General features: G+C 35.7%; 1 protein-coding gene across 1 annotated transcript in view; it reads left to right on the forward strand.

Annotated features, from left to right (window-relative positions):
* Positions 1 to 20,078, forward strand: part of SYT10 (synaptotagmin 10) — a 63,672-nt gene extending 43,594 nt beyond the window's left edge. The window contains exons 4-8 of the mRNA XM_064369810.1: positions 5,723 to 5,843; positions 8,407 to 8,578; positions 11,566 to 11,695; positions 14,109 to 14,190; positions 16,316 to 20,078. Coding sequence (XP_064225880.1) covers positions 5,723 to 5,843; positions 8,407 to 8,578; positions 11,566 to 11,695; positions 14,109 to 14,180 — 495 coding nt within the window. The 3' untranslated portion in view covers positions 14,181 to 14,190; positions 16,316 to 20,078. The remainder of the gene's footprint in view (positions 1 to 5,722; positions 5,844 to 8,406; positions 8,579 to 11,565; positions 11,696 to 14,108; positions 14,191 to 16,315) is intronic.
* The last annotated feature ends 1,726 nt before the right edge of the window (positions 20,079 to 21,804 follow it).

A 21,804-nucleotide genomic window follows, 5' to 3' on the forward strand; every position in this document is an offset into this window, starting at 1 on the left:
CAGGCACTTTACATATATGCTATCTACCTTACAAGTTACTTATTATTGACTCCATTTTATTTGCAATTAAACTCAAGCTCAGGGTCAAGTATTTTTACCATGTGCTTGGAAACTAGAACATAGAAGATTTGGTATTGTTTACTCTACTTTCTTTGATCCAGGAACCTATGCCCTTTCCACTCTGCCAAGCTCCCACCTTTCATGTCACCCACACCTGGGATCCCTGTTGCCCATAGAAGACATCAAACAACTACATCAACCCTAAACCTCCTCTAACATGGTTCCAGACTCCGTATTTCTCAGTGCATACTGACCGTTTTTATTTCTGAATATTTATCATAGTACTCACAAGCAACATTATTCCTCATCACCCTGTGAAATCCCATCTAGTTAATTCTTTAAGCCCAACCTAACGATTGTTTTGCTCCGAGAATGCTTCCCTTGGTTCATAGACCTTCTAGTTATGGAGCCTTTAATCTGTCTTCTCTCCATCTCTTATATTCCGTTGCTACAGCTTGATTTTACTACTAGTCCTGCAATAGGATATGCATTGCAAATATTTGCATATCAATTTATCCTTCCAGTGACTTTTATTTTTATTTTGGAAAAAGAGTACTTGGAAAAAACTTTATAACTGTGACTCTGCGAAGTTGACTATAGCCAATCATCAAAACTGGTCTTTATCTACCCAGCTCCATTTTGGTGAAGCCAGCATGAAGAAATCGAATTGATAACCTCTGAGCCAGCTTCAGTGTTACTCTTTTTTCATATGCCCCTATTCCAAGTAGGAACTCTGAAGATTATCATTGAGATTATTCAGCCAAATAAGTTAGTGTGTATGAGAATCAGGTAAATACCTTCTTACCCATAACAAATTTTATGGAACACTGCATCTTAGACTTAATAGCAGGCTTTCAAATGGTTATTTGCCCAAAAATACAAGAATTTTTTAGAGGTTGATATGGGAAACTCATGTTTATAAAAAATTATAGAAAATGAAACTATACACAATTTGCAGAAACTCAAAGCGTTACTCATTTTGAGCTGAAATTATAATACCACTTTAAATGTTTTGCATTTTGGATAAAAATAATCCTGAAAAATAGTGTACATGTCTCCATTTTCTTGAACAGAACATATAGGATATATTTCCTTACCTTGACTCAAGGTCATTACTTTAAATATTAATTACTGTTCAAGTCTGTAATAAAATGTTAAGTTACTGAGGCATTATTATTGGTAATCACCCCAATACAAAGTGATTCCAATTTGCTGTTCTTTTTAGAATATTTGCTTCTTTTTTTTTTTTTAGCAGTTTTGTGTCTTTGTCGCTGTTTTTTCTTGCTGTCTTCACTAGACTTACTGCTATTAATTTCCCCATCTCCACACTGCATATGTGAGATTTGACCTGCTGTAGATTGATATAGCAAGTAAATAATCTTGCTAAACATTTGATCAAAATAATAGCAAATAGGTGTTGAAAAAAATGATATAGACTTCTTATATAAATAACTTTATTGTATAATTTCCTTATATTAATGCTATATGTTTAGAGACCTTTCAGTTTGTTTCCTGGTTCTTGACTGGCCACCAGAGAGCTTGGATTGTTGAAAATGAAGATGGCCTTATAAACCACAGTGGCATGGGGCAGACAGAAGAGGCAGCCTCAAAACTCTACCTGCTCATTGGAGTTGAACTATCAATAAGGGCACAGACTCAGTGGAGGATAGCAAAAATTAGCTCACATGGTATCTCAGAGCACTGTTGCCAAATTCTAGAGTTCTGCATTACATATGTTATAGGTCCCTTTAAAGGTCATGCAGCCACCTACCTTCATTAATTTCACTTTCTCATGATAATCTCTTAGATCACTTCCAGATTTTAAATAAGAATATTGGTATTTACCTTAAAGAGTATTCTGCCCTTTGCAGTATGTTGGCACTTTGTTCTTTCACAGTCTTGAAAGAAAAATTTAGTTTAATGAAGACTTAAACTTTTGTGCAGTTATTATGCATGCATCCCTTACATTAATTTTTACCACCCAGTTCATTCCGGTTTTCTTAAAACTCCTGACTACATAGAGTTTGAATTTTCTTTTCTTTCCTTTTTCTTTTTTTTTTTTTTTTTTGAGATGGAGTCTTGCTGTATTCCCCAGGCTGCAGTGCAGTGGCACGATCTCAACTCACAGCAACCTCTGCCTCCCAGGTTCAAATGATTCTGCTGCCTCAGCCTCTCAAGTAGCTGGGATCACTGTCATGCGTCACCACACCCAGCTAATTTTTGTATTTTTAGTAGAGACAGGGTTTCACCATGTTGGCCAGGCTGGTCTCTGTTTTTTGTTTTTTTCTTTCAAGATGGAGTCTCACTCTGTTGCCCAGGCTGGAGTGCAGTGGCCTGATCTCAGCTCACTGCAACCTCCACCTCCCGGGTTCAAGTGATTCTCCTGCCTCAGCCTCCCAAGTAGCTGGGATTATAGGCAGGCACCACCACACCCAGCTAATTTTGTATTTTTAGTAGAGACAGGGTTTCTCCATGCTGGTCAATTTGGTCTCCAACTCCTGACCTCAGGTGATCCACCCACCTCGGCCTCCCAAATGCTGGGATTACAGGCGTGAACCACAGTGCCCGACCCACCCCCACTATATTTCGTAATGGACTCTGGTGTCATGATCTACATTCATAGAGAGATCTCTTTAATTTGACCAGCTGACAACAAAGTATGCCCACACTTATTGATAGTAAGTGAAAGGAGAAATACCCAATGAGGGAAAGGGGAATGGCTGTCAGGCAGAAAATTTAAGCCCATAGAGTGAGCCTGAAGAAATGCTTAGACAAAGAAACAAGGAGAAAATCAACAGATAAAAATGGCATTCAGACTTATTTTCTTAACCTTTTAAAGCCTACTCACTTTCTTCTCAACTGAGACCTCCAGGGGCTGAACCATGTCCATCTTGGTGTCTGCAGCACCAACCACTGTTCCTGGCAAATAATGCTCAAAAATCATTAGATATTGGCCAGCTGCCATAGCTCACACCTGTAACCCCAGCATTTTGGGAGGCTGAGGCAGGTGGATCTCTGGAGCCCAATAGTTCAAGACCAGCCTGGCCAACATGGTAAAACCCTGTCTCTACAAAAAATACAAAAATTAGCCAGGCTTGGTGGCACATGCCTATGATCCCAGCTAGGCTGTGGTGGGAGGATCGCGTGAGGCTGCCGTGAGCCATGGGTGCACTACTGCCCGCCAGCCTGGGTAACAGGATGAGAGACCCTGTCTCAAAAAAAAAAAAGTTAGAAGGAGGAGGAGGTTCCTTCTTCAGCAGGAGGTTGTGCTCTTTCTGTTTTTCCTCAACCCTCTTCTATGGGATTTCCTCACTATTTTTAGTCTACAGCAATCCACTAGCATAAAGGATATCCAGTTGGATATACCTTTCTTTCAAAATATTTTTTGATTACGAATATTCTTGCAAAATAATAATCACTTCCATTTATTAAGCTTCTCATTTATCCAGTACTTACTGAGTGCCTGATATATGTAAGGCAGTGCTCTATGTGCTAGCAATACAGTAGTAAACAAAACATTCTTTATCACATGCCAAACACTGTATAAAGTACCTTATGCTTTATTTACATTATCTCCTTTAATGCTTACAAACCCTGTGAGGTGGGCATTATTCTCAATTTGAAAATGCAAAGAATTTCCCAGGATCTCACCACTCGATAGTAGAGACCTGGGGATCAAACACAAATTTAATTAAAGTTTTTGCCCTGAGTTACTGGTCTGTAACTTCTAGACCATGAATAAAGAAAGGAGAATCATGTAAATCAGAACCCGAGCTATATGAGTAAGCCCAACAGATGTTAATAGTGTATCATGAAAAATGTTTAAGAACCCAGCTCTGTGGACCTGGGTGCATAATCAGCAAGTTATTTCCCCCAAACGTAAACCTGCCGCAAATTTCTTACCACGTGTGATTTTATTCAATCTTGTGAACAACTCTGAGGGGCATCCTAAATTATCCATTGTCCACATTCATTTTCATTTGTCCACTATCTATGCAGTCAAAGACCACATAGAAATCTATATCAGGGTACTGCGGACAGTCCTGCTTTATAAAAATGAAAAAAAAAAGATCAGGTTTTATTCCGATTAATTAAGTAAGGTACTCAATTCTTCAAAAAATACGCACTGATATGTATCAGCTATGCATCATGCACTTCAGTACGTTTTAGAAAATAAGACCGCCAACAACCCTGCTCTCCTGGGTGCTATATGAGGGAGTCTGGGAAACAACAAAAAAGAACTTAAAAGCTGATACCAGACAATAAGTACTACAAAAAAATATGTGAAGGGTTTGGGACTGCGGTGAGTGTAGGATATGAAGGGTGTGCAGTCTCAGAATGAATGATGGGTGGAGGCCCCACTGCGGAGATGCTGTTTGAGTTGAGTTCTGCATGGTAAAAAGTCAGCCATATAAAGATTTAAGAGAAAGAAGCACTAGTCAATGAGGAAAAAAAAAAACACAGAGGCCCCAAAGCAGGAACAAACTTCATTTGTTTGAATAGCACACGCACATATATATACACACACGCACACACACAAAGACATTTGTGTCTGCATCTGACCTTAGAGGGGAGAGGAATGAGAAAATTGTTAGAGAGAAAGGTAGGGCACAGATGGCATAAACCTTCTGTGACCTTTGAATGTATTAGTCAAACAAAGACATATTTAAATGTGGACAGATTGGGAGGCTGTGGTAGGCAGATCACTTGAGGTCAAGAGTTTGAGACTAGACTGACCAACAGTCAAAACTAAAAATACAAAAATTAACCAGGTGTGGTGTCGCATGCCTGTAATCCCAGCTACTCAGGTTGCTGAGACAGGAGAATCGCTTGAATGCAAGAGGTGGAGGCTGCAGTGAGCTGTGGTTACACCAGTGCACTCCAGCCTGGGCAACAGAGTGAGACTCTCAAAAAAAAAAAAATGTGGACAGGGATGTTCTTAGTAATTACAACATAACAATAGGTATAAACCAGGAATGTCCCAGGCATATCAGGACTTGAAGTTATTCCACTTATATGCCAGGTAGGGAGTTTGGACTTTATTCCACTACAGTTGTGATGCCTTAAACAGTTTTAAGCAAGAGATTTGCATTTCATAAATGATCTTTTGCTTTGTGAAGATTAACTTCTGGAATGAGAGGTTTGTTTTCAAGGCTAGTGAAGTAATGCTGGCAAGAGAAGATGGAGGCTTGAATAATAGAGCTGAAAAGAAAGTCACTGATTTGGGATATACTTTGTAGATAGTGTAGACAGGACTTGCCCATGGGTTGCTCATAGAGCTGAAGATAAAAGTCACTACTGGGTTTTTGGATTCAGTCTGGGTGAGTTGTGTTGCCTTTTGTTGATTGTGGAAACACTGACAGAAGAATCAGTTTTGGAAGGTGATGGGGCATGGCTGAGATCAGTAGTCTGGTTTTGACTATGTTAAGTTTCTTGTTGTAAAGACAAGCAGAGATAGCAAATAAGCAGCCGGGATAGACTCTTTTTGCGTACTGCATTCAGAATAGCTTTCTTGCAATGTTATCTGTATTATCCCCAATAAAACAATTTAAAGTGACATTCCAATATTCTTCTAAAGTGATTTTCTATTCGACATCTTTTATTATTTTTCGTTTTCACTCTTCAGTGTTTGAAATTGCTAACATTCCAATTGCCTTTGTAGGAAAGTATAGACCTGGGTGAAATCATGTTTTCCCTTTGTTACTTGCCAACGGCTGGGCGCATGACATTGACAGTGATTAAGTGCAGAAATCTGAAGGCAATGGATATTACTGGCTCATCAGGTATGTACACAATGGCCATAGGACCAAGGGCACATTCCCAAATAAAATATTTCATGTATCTAAAATGATACATGGCTACTGAATTAATTGTCTATAATGGAGTACTACAAAAGAAGAAAAAAAAATACAAATTAAAATGTTCCAAGTCATCTCTTTTATTTACATTATTATTATGAAATTTTTAAAAGGTATTATCAAATAGATATGAATTTGAGTTGTTTCTATTTCTTTCTCTACCAATTTACCAATTTAGCACTGTCTCAAAAATACATAATTTACTATCTACTCCCCCACTTTCAGCTAGTCAGTTGTTTATAAGGGAATATTCCTAGCCTTTAAGTTGTGAATGAGGCTATGTGAAGAAATATTTACTCTGAATTTATTCCCCCTCACCTGATCTGCAGAGAAATAGCCATGTTCCATGACTACCATTTGCATTTGCATTTTTTGCCACCTAACTAAAAATTTGTGCATCTGTGGTGTCTGAAATGAATAATAAAATAAATGAATGTTTGTTGAAGATTCTGAAAGAATTTCTTGAAGGAAATTTCTCTTGTGCTAACTTCAATAAAAAGATAAAGACACTTCATGCTTTTTCATCCCTTTATTTAATTCACTGCAGTTCTGAGTAACTAGTTACAATTTAATACATAAACACTGGCTCAGCTCTGTGAAAGAAAAATGATAAGGGAAGAGTAGAGAGACTGGTAGGTGTTTGTTGTAGCAAACAGAAATAAGAAATGGTGGAAATAAGGGATGACATTTTGGGAAGATGTATAATTTGTGGTTTTGCAGAACAACAAAACTCAAATTTGCATCACAAAAAACATAAGGGAGCTGTAAATTCTGGTGTGGAAAAAGTGATTTTTAAAAAAGAGGTAAAAAATTAACATGAATATTATGCACCCTTCTGTGTAAGAATGGGGAAATTCGGAATACATATTCATATTGCTAATATTTGTATTAAAAATACCCAAGTGATATACAAAAACTAAGGGATGAAGACAAATGGGAGGGAGACTACTTATTGAATATCTCTCAATCACGGATTTTCCAACTATGTTATGATGTTCATTTTTTTAGATTTGTAATACATAGTGTGAAAGTAAAACAACAAGTAAATTCTACATTAATTTTGGTGAAAAAGTCTTGGGTCAGTAAATGTTGAGGAACTGAAGATAAACAGTATACTCTGCAAATTGTTTATTCTACTCTTTTTCTTTAACCATGTATGAAAAGAGATCAAATTTTGAGACAAGGAAGCAACATCAAAGTTATAATTAAGTGCAAGATTACATTTTATTTATATGAAGCTTTTCATCAGAGGAGTGCACCTCCTCATTAATCCTCACAGCAGGCTTGTAATTCAACTAAAGAGCCAGTAAATTATCCTTGTCACAAGCAGAGAAATGTAGTTGGAGAGATGACAGAAGTTGCAAAGGGTAATTCATGCCTCTCATTCCCAAGGCCTAGGTCTGTGGGCTCAAACACAAAGCTGTATCACAGAAATGAGCTTCTCCTTAGGACAGCCTTCCTACTATTTAAAAATTAAAAACTAAATGGGAAACAGATATTAACATTATCTTCTTTTCCTCTACACACCGTATTGCCAGTCATGAATACCTTGCTCCTTGATGGGAATGCCTTGGAAATATAGAGTTACATATTTCAAGAGTTTAAGAAGCATTCACATGCTCAAATAAATTAATATTGCCATCATTTTGGCTTATTCTGTGGAAATAAAGTGTATTACTATGGGAACAGAAAAAAAGAAATATTGGTGCTACAGTTAAAGGATGGCCAGAATGGAAAAAAAAAATTCAGACAGCAGACACTGATTGTTTATCTGGTGTGCTCAACCCAATGTTGACATCCCCTCCCAAAACCATGCCTGCTTTGAATAAAAGGTGCAAAAGTAAGACTTGTTGGAAATTTTGCATAACCATCATATAATTTTCTATAATACTATAACAGTTTTTCTATTTAAGGTGGTAAGGGTAATATGATAGATATCAAGTCTGCTGTAGCAGAACTTGTTAACAATTATCTGATCCCTTTGGCCTATAAAAATGTAGCCCACGTAGATAATGTCATATCAGGAGACTTCTTTTGTGTGGCCATCTTTAAACCAAATATCCCCCTTTTTATCCCTTACCGTTGTGCATACAATAAATCACTTGTAAGAATCACTTTTTCGATCCAAGTTCCTTATCAAGCAAATGATATTTCTAATTTTAGGTCCTTTTTCAAAAGTAATTGAAGAAGATACCACATATATTTTTTGCTTTCTAATTTCTACTTATTGTGATCATCTCTATCTGTCTAGGTAGAGTGTTGCTAAGTCTTTCACAAGCTTTGATGTTCTTACTCTAAACCATTTTGAAAGAAACTAACCTTAGACAACAATTATTCTTTTTTTTGAGACGAATTTAAAAATGGTAATTCTAAAGGTCTTAATATAGGCCTTAAAACTATAGGTCTTATTTAGGAATAATAAACTGCAGTTTTATTTATACTTTGTACTACTACTTTTATTTTAATAAAGTTACCCTCTTATTCCTAGATCCTTATGTCAAAGTGTCTCTGATGTGTGAAGGTCGAAGATTAAAAAAGAGGAAAACAACTACAAAGAAAAACACTCTAAACCCTGTGTACAATGAGGCCATTATTTTTGACATCCCTCCAGAGAACGTGGACCAGGTCAGCCTCTCCATTGCGGTCATGGATTATGACAGGTATGTGTATCTGTCTACTCACTGAAGAGCAGCCATCCCTAGTCATGCACAGGAACTCAGCTTTTCAGGTCATTTACTGCTACGACAGTTTAAATTTAAATTGGAGGAGGAAATAATGATTAATTCAAAATTCATTGTTTTCTATTTTATAGTTCTGGATTTTCATTTCCAAAAGAAGTCATCTTTAAATTAAAATTCACCTGGGACTAGTGAAAGAATGGGTCCAGAAGTAGTATAGAATATATTCAAGAAAGCACTATTGTGGAGTCTTTTTACAGTAACAACAGAGATTATAATCAATGGAATTTGTTTTATCAACTAGGCTGGAATATGAATATCATGATGCTGACCCAAGCTCTATCATTAACTAGCTACATGAGAGAACAAGTTGCATAACACTTTGGCAATCACTTTTCCCATTTGTAAAACTTTAGCATCATATAGAACTGTGAACAACGAGGAATAAGAGTGGAAAGTGAGTAGTAGCCATAAGGATACAGCTTTGATACCTTCACGTTAATCTTAAAGCATTGATTTCTGGACACTTCTTCCAGGTCACACACTTTGAGTCACTCCTGCTCTCATGAAAACGTTGCAGCCTCCCCTATGCGGCTCTGAAGATCCTTCCCACTGCAGCTCTCACCCTTGCCCTCCCCGCTCCCCATTGCCTGGACTGTCCCCCAGCGACACCCCACAGCCTTGCTTCTGGCAGCACCTCCGTGATTCTTGCTCTGCTGACCAGTCCTGCCTGGACTGTCCCCCAGCAACACCCCACAGCCTTGTTCCTGTCAGCACCTCTGTGAGTCTTACTCTGCTGACCAGTCCTGCCTGGACTGTCCCCCAGCGACACCCCACAGCCTGGTTCCTGTCAGCACCTCTGTGAGTCTTGCTCTGCTGACCAGTCCTGCCTGGGCTGTCCCCCAGCGACACCCCACAGCCTGGCTTCTGGCAGCATCTCTGTGAGTCTTGCTCTGCTGACCAGTCCTGCCTGGACTGTCCCCCAGCGACACCCCACAGCCTGGCTTCTGGCAGCACCTCTGTGAGTCTTGCTCTGCTGACCAGTCCTCCCTGGATTGTCCCCCAGCGACACTCCATGGCCTGGCTTCTGACAGCACCTCTGTGAGTCTTTCTCTGCTGACCAGTTCTGCCTGGATTGTCCCCCAGCGACACCCCACGGCCTGGCTTCTGGCAGCACCTCTATGAGTCTTGCTCTGCTGACCAGTCCTGACTGGACTGTCCCCCAGCGACACCCCACGGCCTTGCTTCTGGCAGCACCTCTGTGAGTCTTGCTCTGCTGACCAGTCCTGCCTGGACTGTCCCCCAGCAACACCCCACAGCCTGGCTTCTGGCAGCACCTCTGTGAGTCCTGCTTTGCTGACCAGTCCTCCTCTTCCTCTGAACACTTGTGCCACCAAAAGTTTCTGTCTCTTATTTGGGCCTTACTACATACTTTCTCTTATTATTTTGACTTTTATATTGATAAATTTTTTGGAAATGCATACCTGTGTTTTTAACCTACAGAATTATCAGCGCATAAACAGTGCCTTAGTACATTTATTTTCATCTCAAATACACACAAAATGTCCATTTTATAGTATCATAACCAAGACCCTATAACTGAGAGAAATTAATGAGCTCTCCCCTGGCTTAGAGGTAGGGAAAAAAAAAAAAACCTGAAAAATAAAATTTTCAAGCACCATCTATTAGAAATCAATTTATAACTTAAAAAAATTAACTTGTGACTACTGTTTAAAAAGGGAGAGAGAAATCTTGAATTAGTTGACGTTTCAAACTCTAAAAATGTTGTAGATGTTTTCGTCAGGAGCCCCATTCCGCCTTGCCAATTACCCCTATTGATTTCTCACAGCAGTGCAGGTAGATACAATTGAGCATTTGTCACTCGGTCAATTTTAGGGAAATGAATGCTAACAAGATATACACAGAAAGACAAAAATTTTGTACCTAAAAACATGCTTGTTTGTGAAATTTCATATTAAGGAAAATAATACTACATATACATATCTACATCAATGATGGGGAAAAAAGGAATGAAATGTCCTAAAATCATCTCAGAAGTATCTTTGGAGATGGCTGTCAAAATTGAAAGCTCCTTTCAATTACATTCCATTCTTGAGAAGCGGCTTAACCACACGTGCTCTTGGTCAACAACTCATTTGATTCAACTCCTGCCTCTGCCTCTCACTAAGTGTGTAAAGTCAGGCCAGCTCCTAACCTTCTGAGCATTTAGTTTATTTGTACAATGGGAGAATGATAATAATGATATTCATGGTCATGGTGGTAGAATTAAGTGGGTCAGTACATTTAAATTACCTAGAACACTGGCATATAATAAGCTCTCAAAAATATTAACTTATTATTATCATCTTGATTCATTGCTGTGAAAGAAGGACATGAATAGATAATGCAAACGTTGTTCGGTATGTTTTCTGTTATCCAAAAATAAATCAAATGCCATGCAACTGAACATAATCCTGCCCTATTTAATTGTAATGCAAGTGGTAACACACTGACATATCATTTAGAGCCAATTAAAGAAAATTGGTACTGTATTTGTTGGTGAGAAGTCTAAACATTGTTATAAAACATTAAGCCTCATGGAAAGAACAAGATTTGCTTTACATCACTTATGTTAAATGAGATTGCTTCCAAGAAAAACACTCATCATATAGGTAAAGACCTACTGGTATTTCTCATTCATGCTATTTTTATTATGATGAAATGTGCTTAAACTACAAAGCACTGAAATGGTTTGTGTCTACCTCTTACACACATTCATTTTTTGAATGTCGATACTATTTAGTAAATTTTTATTTACTTAAGATATTTCATTCAGTCTGAAGTAGTATAATCTGCAGAATTACAGCATCTAATATTTTAATCGTATGTTTAAAATTCTACTAAGATTTGTGAAACTCCTTTGATCTTTGAATGTTGGAAATGAAAGTATAATATTCTACGAATCGTAGGGTAGGACACAATGAGGTCATAGGAATATGCAGAACAGGACTGGACGCTGAGGGACTCGGGCGAGACCACTGGAATGAAATGCTGGCCTATCATCGTAAACCAATAACACACTGGCACCCCTTGCTGGAGGTAAGCTTGTGAATTCCTTACATCTGCCCTTTGTGTTGTCTCTTTTGGGTAATGCTATTTATCTGGTAACCTTTATCTGACATTTTATATATTCACCCTTGTTAAAAAAATACAAATAAAAAAGATGGCTCTTGCTTTTGCCCCACAGTCTCTAATATTTAATGTTCAAAGTTCTATGTGCCTTCTTGGATTTTAAAAAACCACTACATTTTCTGGGCTTCATATTCTTTTGAACAGTAAGCCCATTAAAAACTGCAAGTCTTTTTTTTTGTTTGGTTTTTTGCATAGCCTGAAAACTTACATGAGTGAGTGCTGGAGCAATCTAGTAAGTTTATTACTAACTGGAAACTGCATTTTTGTCCTTCTCTTCTGCAAAAAAAACAGCCACCTTACCTATAGTTTTCCACAATCCCTAACTAGAGGTACTGTCACCTAATATAACTTTTCAGCATAAGGGGAAAGATGTGTCTCCCTCAACTCTGGTCAGGAAGTAAAACTGCCCAAGGTTTTTAAAATACTGAGGTGTCAGTTTAGTTGAGTTCCAGGCCTGGCTCTGCTGTATGACTGCTTATTGTGAAACCTCAGGCAAGTTACTGCTATGACTCTGAAATAGTGGTAAACTCAGAGTAAAACTAAAGAAATGCTATTAAGTACTTAGTGCTTCTTGTTATGTCACTAGGGACTGGATTGAATGGAAGAGGCTGTGCAGTATCATTGACTAAATATCAGTGGGGCCAAGTTCTACTCTCAGTTTAGTCACAAAAAAATGCAACCTTGGCTGTGTTACTCAGGACGTGGTAGGGGAAATTGGATGAACACCAAATGAGCATTGCATGCTCACACAGGTGAACTGTTGTCATCAGTATCTGTTTATATGTGAATGTGCCAAGTCTTTATCTGACTTCATAATTTAGTATAAATCATAAAAGACATACACACACACAAATGCATCTATAAACACACACACGTACACACATGCACCCAGTCACTTGGTGTTTTCCCTTAGGACTTCATAAGTATAGGCGTGTGTATTCTCTGAGTAGCTCACGTCTTGGAGAGTTAGTATTTGTTTCAACAGTGGATGTTGTCTAAAGTACACTTTACTGCTTATTGTATGATTATTATTCTTTTCCTAGTTCTCATCTTTTCCTAAGTGTGGAAAGCGAACATTAATTCTAAAAATCTAAAAGGAAGAATAGAGCCATGTTGGGCAGGAGCTCACTCTGAATGGAGTGGTAGATTCTAATCTTTGTTCCTCTAGCTGTCTACTTCTGAGCAGGCTGTTCACTCTGTCTCCAGCTACACCTCTCTACATCTGAACAGAAACAGAACTGCCTGCCTCTACAGGCGTCACAGGGAAGATGCAGGGAGAAATGAAAGAGTTGCAGCAAGAATTGTTAAGTAATAAGAGAAAAGGTGCTTTATGACACAAGGCATATTAATTATTCTTTAGTGCTTAATAAGCAGGTATACATTTTGCTGATGAAGGGGAGTTGTGTAGTAGGCACACGCTTGTGTTTAGGACCATGTAGACACCTTTTAGTCATAATAGAATATACAGAAAGATAAGCCACAATATAGGCATGAGAAAAAGATCCCAGACAGTTATCGAGAACAAGGTCGTGTAAATGTACTTTCTCCAGCAAGAGCTCCTTTTAATCCCTGCTCCTGCATTCATTGGTCAAACAGAATATATGGACTAGGGACCTAAGAACTGTCTGGATTGTGCATTATGGGAAAAATAAGTATATAATTATATATGTTCTTGTCACAGAAGGCATAAATATGAGAAGGGAACAGTTACTGGAGAGTTGGGTCTGTTGGTACAACAGAGACTAAAGTATCATGCAGAAAATCTGATTCTTTTTATCTAGATAATTGTTTGTTTTGTTGTAATTAAACTTTTTAAATACACATAGGCATTTAAGGATTGTGAGAACATATCTCTGTCACTTGGGGCTCCCATCTGCCAAATGCAGTTCTCATCTCATCGACTGCCTCCGTGATCACCTCCTGCCTCAGAGCAAGTGGAGTGCAGTCTCTTGTGTTCAGAACCTCTGACTGCTCTTTCCTAGCACTTGCCCCTCACTAAAGTAAATCATTTATTTTTTATAGAAAAGAGCCAAAAACCTGTTGTAAAATTTGAAATTATTCTGCAGTCATAGATAGTTATCCACATAGTGCTGCTTCATGTTCATCTGTGTACCGTGCTCTGCCTACGTTCTAGGAGATATCTGTGTCTCTTCATGGTAGCAGAGAAGGTAAGTTCTGAAGGGCAAAGGGAGTCATGTATTTCTTTTCTTCAGAGATTCGCATATTGTGGTTGAATAATCACTATTTAAAGGGAGCGACAATTAATCACTATATTATATTTCTGTACTAAATCATATATTATGAAATTATTGTCTTTCAGTTACCTGGCCGGGCGACCAGTTTTGATAGTCAAGGATCCTGCCCTTCTCCCAAACCACCTTCCACACCATAATGCCTCCAAAGTAAGAAACCATGATATTAAGAACCTAGGACCATGTGCTCATTGAATCAGAAAAGAAAAAATGGAAGGTTTTATTTCTTCATTTAAAATATATTCATAGTAATGAACAAACTTGATGTGTAATTTTTGATTTACTTTTATTGCCAATTTCTTAACTTTCGACATCTTAATACATTTTACTTGAATACATATAGTCCTTAGTTGCTTAAGGCATTTTATCCTTCATGTCAAATGCCTGTTAGCACAGTGTTGAATATGTTGTAATTCTTTGCATAAGCAAAGAAATGTTTATTTAAACAGTTCATACTTATCTAAAATTAAATATAGTTTATGCTGCTATTGTATAAAGTAGCACATGTCACATATGTATGGGTTTGGTTTTGTTATACTGTGTTCATTTCCAATTGTGCACGTGGTTCTATATAAACTTAAAAGGAGATTTTGCAGTTAACTTACACAGCATTAAATCCTTGCACAATCAAATTAATGTTACTTATCTGATAATACTTTTCTTTCATTCTCATAAAATTGCTTTCTTGGTGAGGTTTGGCTCTGCTAAACTCAAAACTTTGTCTCTCAAGCTTGTTCTTTAAAACACACAGACAAAACTATAAATTTAAAGAATCGTTTTGAATATAAATTTAAGAAGTAATGCTTATTGGCCGACAAATGGAGGTTGGGCCATTATGGCTACCATTTTATACTGTTTTACTGTTACGTTAGCTCAAATATCTGTTGCAGTGTTTAACTGATATTTTTTAAATTCTAATAATCTTCATCCCAAATGTAGCACTAGTATTTCTAAGTGTAAAGAATCAGAAGTTAATTTTTTAAGTGATTGTAAGGTTCTCAAGTACTGTGACATGTATTTTTTGTGACTTGAAGCTATCATATAGATCCTGTGTTTATGATAGACCATACTAACAGACACCAAAGGAACAACAACATTCTCTGTGTTCATCATCATTTGGATTGTACACAGTAGTGGTGACTCTTACACCCAGTCAGAAGCTAATCATTGAAATTGGGTATTTTCTGAAAGAAAGGATGATTTTCAGCAAAATATAGAAATATGCCATAAATATTAATAATACAATGTCAATGCTTAATAATAATAATAAACAAATTAATTCTAAAGGCTGGAACTCCAGTCCTTGCATGAAAGGCATTTGCCTTCATAAGGATCAAGGCTCAGGCCACTAGATGTAAAAACTATGCAAATGTTTTTACAAGACAGAACTTTCTTTTAAATCAGGTCAACATATTTGGTCTCATTTTCAGGCCCTATTGGAAGGTATCTATACTGAATTACCCCAACCTTACTTTTGAGATGTGTGGTATAGATAGTGCCTATTTCAAGATTATTTCAAAATTGGTGTATTTTTTTTTAAAAAAAAAAAAAGGCAAGAAAACATAGTTACTTGGATGAGAAAAATTTTTCAGCGGTTATGAAATTTTTATTTTTGTAAAATCCCATTATCTCTAAATATTAAAAAAAATTAAAGCCTTGAAATTTTGTTGCCATCTCTTATAATGATGGCATTACTATTAAGAGGTAAATATTTTGCACATTAACATTTTAAAGGCAAAAACAGTTCTACCTTAGATTTTTCAAAAATGCTTATACTACCCTAAGGAAAACAGTTACTCATAGCTAACATATTCTCATTGAAGATAATAGAAGAAAGCTGTTTGAAAACACTTGGCTACCTTGTCAAGCCTGAAAGAATTATTTGCTATAGGCAAAATGAAAGATGATACTTATATTCTGAAACTCTTTGTTTTATTGGGAAATAAATCTTCTCAAATGGGAAGACGAAAGGTTATACTATTAATAGAATGATATTTTTGGAGACAATTCTTTTATTAGTAGATATAACTACAGCTTAAAGTAAATTAGCAATTACATTTCCTAAGTGAGTATAATTATTTTCACCCAAAAACATATTTTAAGGACTTTTTATTGATTCTTAGAAATTCATGCTTTTCTTTACTTTCTAAGGAGAAAAAGCCAATGCTTGTGATGTAAAAATGTGAACCATTGGCCAATCAGAAGACTCTAATATGGGAATTGTAGATTAAAATAAGTTTTTAAAATAATTTTTTAAATGTTTTCTTGGAGTTAGAATAAACTCGCCATGCAAGGATATGTGTTAATCCTGAGAAAGAGATCAAGCAGAGGAAATTCACCACAGTTCATCTTTCATGTAATTCAGAAGGAAGGTTTATGCACAGATTGATAAGGTATGATTGTTAAAAATGACAATTCATATTATAAAAATGTAATCCTAACACTTTAATACAACACACCCTCACTCTACACAGCCCACATAACTTATCTTTTTGCTTGTAATTGAAGATGAAGTGTTTTTAGTTTCAGTATTTAAAATAAGGTTTGATGTTAGAAATCTCCTTGTGTGGGACATCACATTTTAATGACAGTACCCACACAATATGAAGTTGTAGTTCAGATATGTAATGAATGTCTAATTTCAGGGACTTACCAAATATAAGTCTAGGAAAAGAGTAACTTGATTTATTAGCAGACAATACTGATGTTCTTCTTAGTTTTGGGGGAGGGATTTGTTGTTTTCTTCACCTGTTTCACCAAGAAATCAGGGGAATAAGGGAATTGAATATGAAAAGAACATTCATGTTTGTGGAGTATATCTTTTCATAAAACTCAGAACATTGTTTTTTTCACACTGGTTTCCTAATAATATTTTTCCTAACGATTGTTTTTGTCAGGCCAACCCTGTGTTTCTGAGACTTCATTAACATGTAAGAATTTCTATATTGAATATATTCGTGGTTCAGCAACATATAACATTAGGACTAGTGCCTAGGGAACACAGACAGGAAAGCAGAGCCAAGCACTCACTTTCTTAGGGAGTTTTGGGAAGTGTGTGCATGTTGTAGTTATTGCAGGGAGATCACAACTGATCAATACTGACTCAGGTTTTCGATAAATAAAAGCAAATATATTTGAACCTATTTGGTGGTAATATTTAATTGACATTCTCAACTGTGTTTATTCTCCTCTAATGTTTATTATTTTAAAATTTTTGCGACTCAATAAAGAGCTATCCATCTCCTAAAGCCTTCATTTAATGATTAATACTGCAAAATTTAAAAAGCTAAACTTCCACCCCTGTGGTCAACTTTTACTTTCCATAAAACAAAATATAACTTATTTGAGGATCAGTTACCAAAAGAGCCAAAGACTATTACAAATAAAGGGACATGAAATCTTAACATTGAACATGTGGTAATTTCTTTAACTCCTCGAAAAGAGTACTTGATATTATTTAAGAACATCTATTTTTATAGAATTTAGTCTGATTTTTTTGCCACCTTAGTTGTAATAATAACCAGGTAATTTAATTGCCTGATAATAAAAAACATCTGAAGTGGATAAGGATTTGAGAATGTCATTTCACCTCTACTAAATAAAAGAAAATGCAGATTTTTCTTCACTTGTTCTTGAAGCAACTCCAGTTGTTTTGAGGTACTCTACTTGATCCAAACTTTTATAAGCTTTAGGCTAAAAATGTATTACTGTCAATGAGAAATGATTCAAATAATGAAAGTAAGATAAAGTAATTAAATGATAGTTGAGCAAAGAAGTTAAAGCATATGGAAATTTGATATTGAGATGCAAAATCAACAGACTTGTATGTTTTAACTTTTAGAGAAATGTATATGCTTTAACATTGTTCCCAAAAACCCTATGACAGAGCATTTAATCGTTAACTCAGTGACATGGCTCAGGATATGATTCATCTGAACCTGCTGTAAAGACCCATTATTTCGAAGAAAAGAATGAGTTTATATTTTGTATGAGAAACAGCTAATTAAACTAAATGTTGTCTCCAATACATTATTCAGCGATACCCTTTTAGGTAAGAATTTTGTGTTTTATTAAAAAGACTTCTATATTTACTCAATATTTTGTTAATTAAAGTGAATGGTAATTTAATAATAGATGTATTAGTAATCAGTTGTCATCTACCATTAACAGTTAACCAAAAAGATATGTATTTGAACAGTGGCAGTTCATTAATATTCAGTTCAAGTGTCTTCTCATCAAAGTAAAAACTTATTTTCACTTTCACCCTGTTCTCATGAACATAAGAAACCAGGATGTGATTTGGTGGCATGACAATATCATGCTACAGAGACTTCAGAAAAGAAAGCACTAAATTAAAAGCTGAAGTGGAAGTGGGACTTAATGGTTTATTGAATGCAAACATTTCTAATGCTAGACGTGGTGACTGAAAAATAAGTAGAAGATGTTTAAGAGAAAGGATAGCCTTTTTCATGTCTGAAATGATTTAAACATACTCCTGCCAGGAGGAATCGATTAGAATTATTCTATACTGAGACACTAGAAATGACATGCTATTGATAGATACATTTCTATAGAAATATTTTTATCTCAAACTGACAATAATTTCTTCTAAACTCACCTGGATCATGAGAAGCCTCTCCAAAGAGCAAATTTGTGCCTGATCTTGTCACCAGAGGGTAAAAATAAGCCATTTTCTCCTGAAATTTTGCTGTGTTATCTGTTGTATGTATACAGATCCAATTATTTACTGCATAGGGTGGGTGGATTTTAGTTAATCAATTTCATGTTTTTGTTCTCTCAAAAATAATATATTAGATATTAATGAATATTATAGATATAAGTCAAAAGTGTAAAGATAAATAAATCTTGATATTGGAAAGTTAATGCATTAGATGTTTATTTCGTCATCCCTTTCAAAATAGTTTTCTTTTTAATTTCCCTATTCTGAGCATCAATATATGAATTATATTCAGCTATGATTTTTCCATAGAATAAAATTTGTGGACCCAAAACAACCTGTAATCCCTAATGCTGTGTACAAACTAGTCATTGAATTATTCTGTACCAAAAAAAAAAAAATGCATGATTTGTTCTGTTTATATCTATATAGATGATTTTGTGAGTTTTATTATAATTTTGTCTTTAAAAATACCCTGAAGCTTTCCTTTTAAAGAACATAGTAATCTCCAGTGTGAATAGCTTCATAAATTTTTTCACTGTATTAAATAAGAAGCAGGTAGACCAACTCTAATACACAAAATATTTGCATTTATAGTTTGTCTTATAGACAAAAAGTCCAGCCCAAGTTGGTGTCATTCACATTAACTTACTATTGACCTTTCCAACTCAAAGAAGTGATCAGTTTCACCTGCAAATATGGAGACATTATGAACAATGAAGCAAAACCTTTATTTCAGGATAAAGAAGCCAAAGTTGAAAAGAACTGCCTCACATTGTAAATGTGATGAGTCCACTAATGAATAGTCTAAGATGTTGCCAATTCTTCTAAACTGGCAGGAACCACTAAAATTCATCATTTCACATATAACATCAAATTATTTGGATCCATTCTATCTGATTTTTTGAACCTTCAGTCCTTGTTCATAAGGTGACTTTTCAGCTGAAGTTTGTGATTTAATACTTGGCCATTGTTCAAATCAATATCTTTGGCTTCCACATTATAGAATGGAAATTTTAAAATCTTTTGAAATTCATGTTTCTGGCTTTTGTATGGTAAACAGTCATTTGTGAAACTTGACAGCATATAATTGTATTACTTAGAACAAATGTTTTTGCAACCACCTTTAAAAGATGTTGCACAATGCAGTATTTTTACAATGTCTTCTTTAGAATGTGTGAATATATTTGTCAGGTTCAGATGAATTACGTAACAAACCTCAAAGCTGTTACGAAGTATACAGTTTATGATTACTTTTGTAAAAGAAAATGGAAAGCATTTGAAATATAATTTTACTCTGTTTCATATGTATTTTGAAAAAGAAATAAAGTGATTATAAATTATTTTTGTCTGTGTTTATAGAAAATATCTTTTCCAGATTCAATTTTGTGACCTTTAAGGTTTTCTTTAATAAACACTATTTGTGGCACTCATTAGTAGTGCAGAATGATTTATTTATCAATAATCCAATAATAATTCAGGAACTGAATATATGTTAAAGGTCTTCTGTAATATAGTCTATTTTTATCACAAAAGTATTAATTTAAATTCCTGGATTATTATTTCCAATAAGAAGCAATGAAACAATCATGTGTGAAGTGTTAAAAGAGGTAAGTGCCATTTATACACATTAACTAAATTTGTTTTACCTTCCAAAAAAAATTCCAAGCCCTTAGAAATACCTTAACAGATGATTCAGCAGTTGGGGTGTACCAGATATTTGCTGGGTTATTTGTTTGCTTGTGCATTGCCTCCAATTTTCAAAATATTTTCATGTATATAGGTATAGCAACTAGTTTTAGACAGTAAACAGGGCACTGACTCAAATAAAATTGTAACTGTTGATAAATTGGATGTTCTATACCTAGAGTAATTTTATATATAATATATATATGGCCAGGTGTGGTAGTTCACACCTGTAATCCCAGCAATTTTGGAGACCAAGACAAGTGGATCACCTGAGATCAGGAGTTCAAGACCAGCCTGACCAACATGGTGAAACCCCATCTCTACTAAAAATACAAAAATTTAGCCAGGTATGGTGGCAGATGCCTGTATTCTCAGCTACTTGGGAGGCTGAGGCAGGAGAATCACTTGAACCTGGGAGGCAGAGGATGCAATGAGCTGAGATGGTACCACTGCACTCCAGCCTGGGCAACAAGAGCAAAGAATGAAACTTCGTGTCAAAAAAAAAAAGAAAAAAAAAAGTGTGTGTATGTTTATTACATATATATGGGCCAGACAGGCCTTGTTTAAATCCCTATATCCAAACAGTATGAAGAACCTGAATGAAATGTAAGTTGGTGCTTTAAAAAAGGAGCCAGATTGTCACTTTTAAAGATTTTCTTGGGAGTGTTCCCAAATTTCTCTCCAGGAAGTGTTCATATTCACACTAGTTTAAAATCTATATTCCCACTAACAGTATATGAGAGCTTCCAAGTACACTTATTCGTAATTGGAATTATTATTTGAATCTGCCAATTTGAACTTGAGAAAAATGTTTTAATTTCTATTTCCTTTTTACTAGCAGGATTTGTCATATTTTACATAATGATTGGCAATTTGGATTTTATTAAGTCTTTTCCCATTCTTCCACTGGGATTTTCTTCCTTGTTTATTTTTAGAGGTTTTTATTTCAGTTTTGAATGCAGATAAATTTTTTCATATCACCATATCTCAAACTAATCATTCTTCAAAGGAGATGTCATAATATTAGGCTATAATCTATAAAGGATGTTTATACAACATATATAAATAAAAAAAATATTGAAATATAAGTGTGAGGAAATGTAAAGCAAAGTTTAAACAAAAGTTAGCCTCTCCTGAGAAGCATGAGTTCTTATCCTTGAAAATTTCCAGGATGATGTCAGGCTGTCACCCACCAGTGTGTCTGAAAGAAGTAGAAAAAATTCTTTTCATGGATAACCCATTATTTATGCTATTGTTTTAAATCCCTCATAAAAAAATCGCCTTTTGTGCCAAATTTGAATAGTTTTTATTCTATCTACTTGTGCAGTGACGCAGAATGGAGTAAAGTTGTATCCATTAATGTCCACAGAGAATAAGACGAAAAATTAAACAGAAGC

This window comes from Aotus nancymaae, unplaced genomic scaffold (genome assembly GCF_030222135.1).
Source record: "Aotus nancymaae isolate 86718 unplaced genomic scaffold, 86718_ANA_hifiasm-v0.15.2.pri h1tg000092l, whole genome shotgun sequence".
In the NCBI taxonomy this organism is placed as follows: Eukaryota; Metazoa; Chordata; class Mammalia; order Primates; family Aotidae; genus Aotus; species Aotus nancymaae.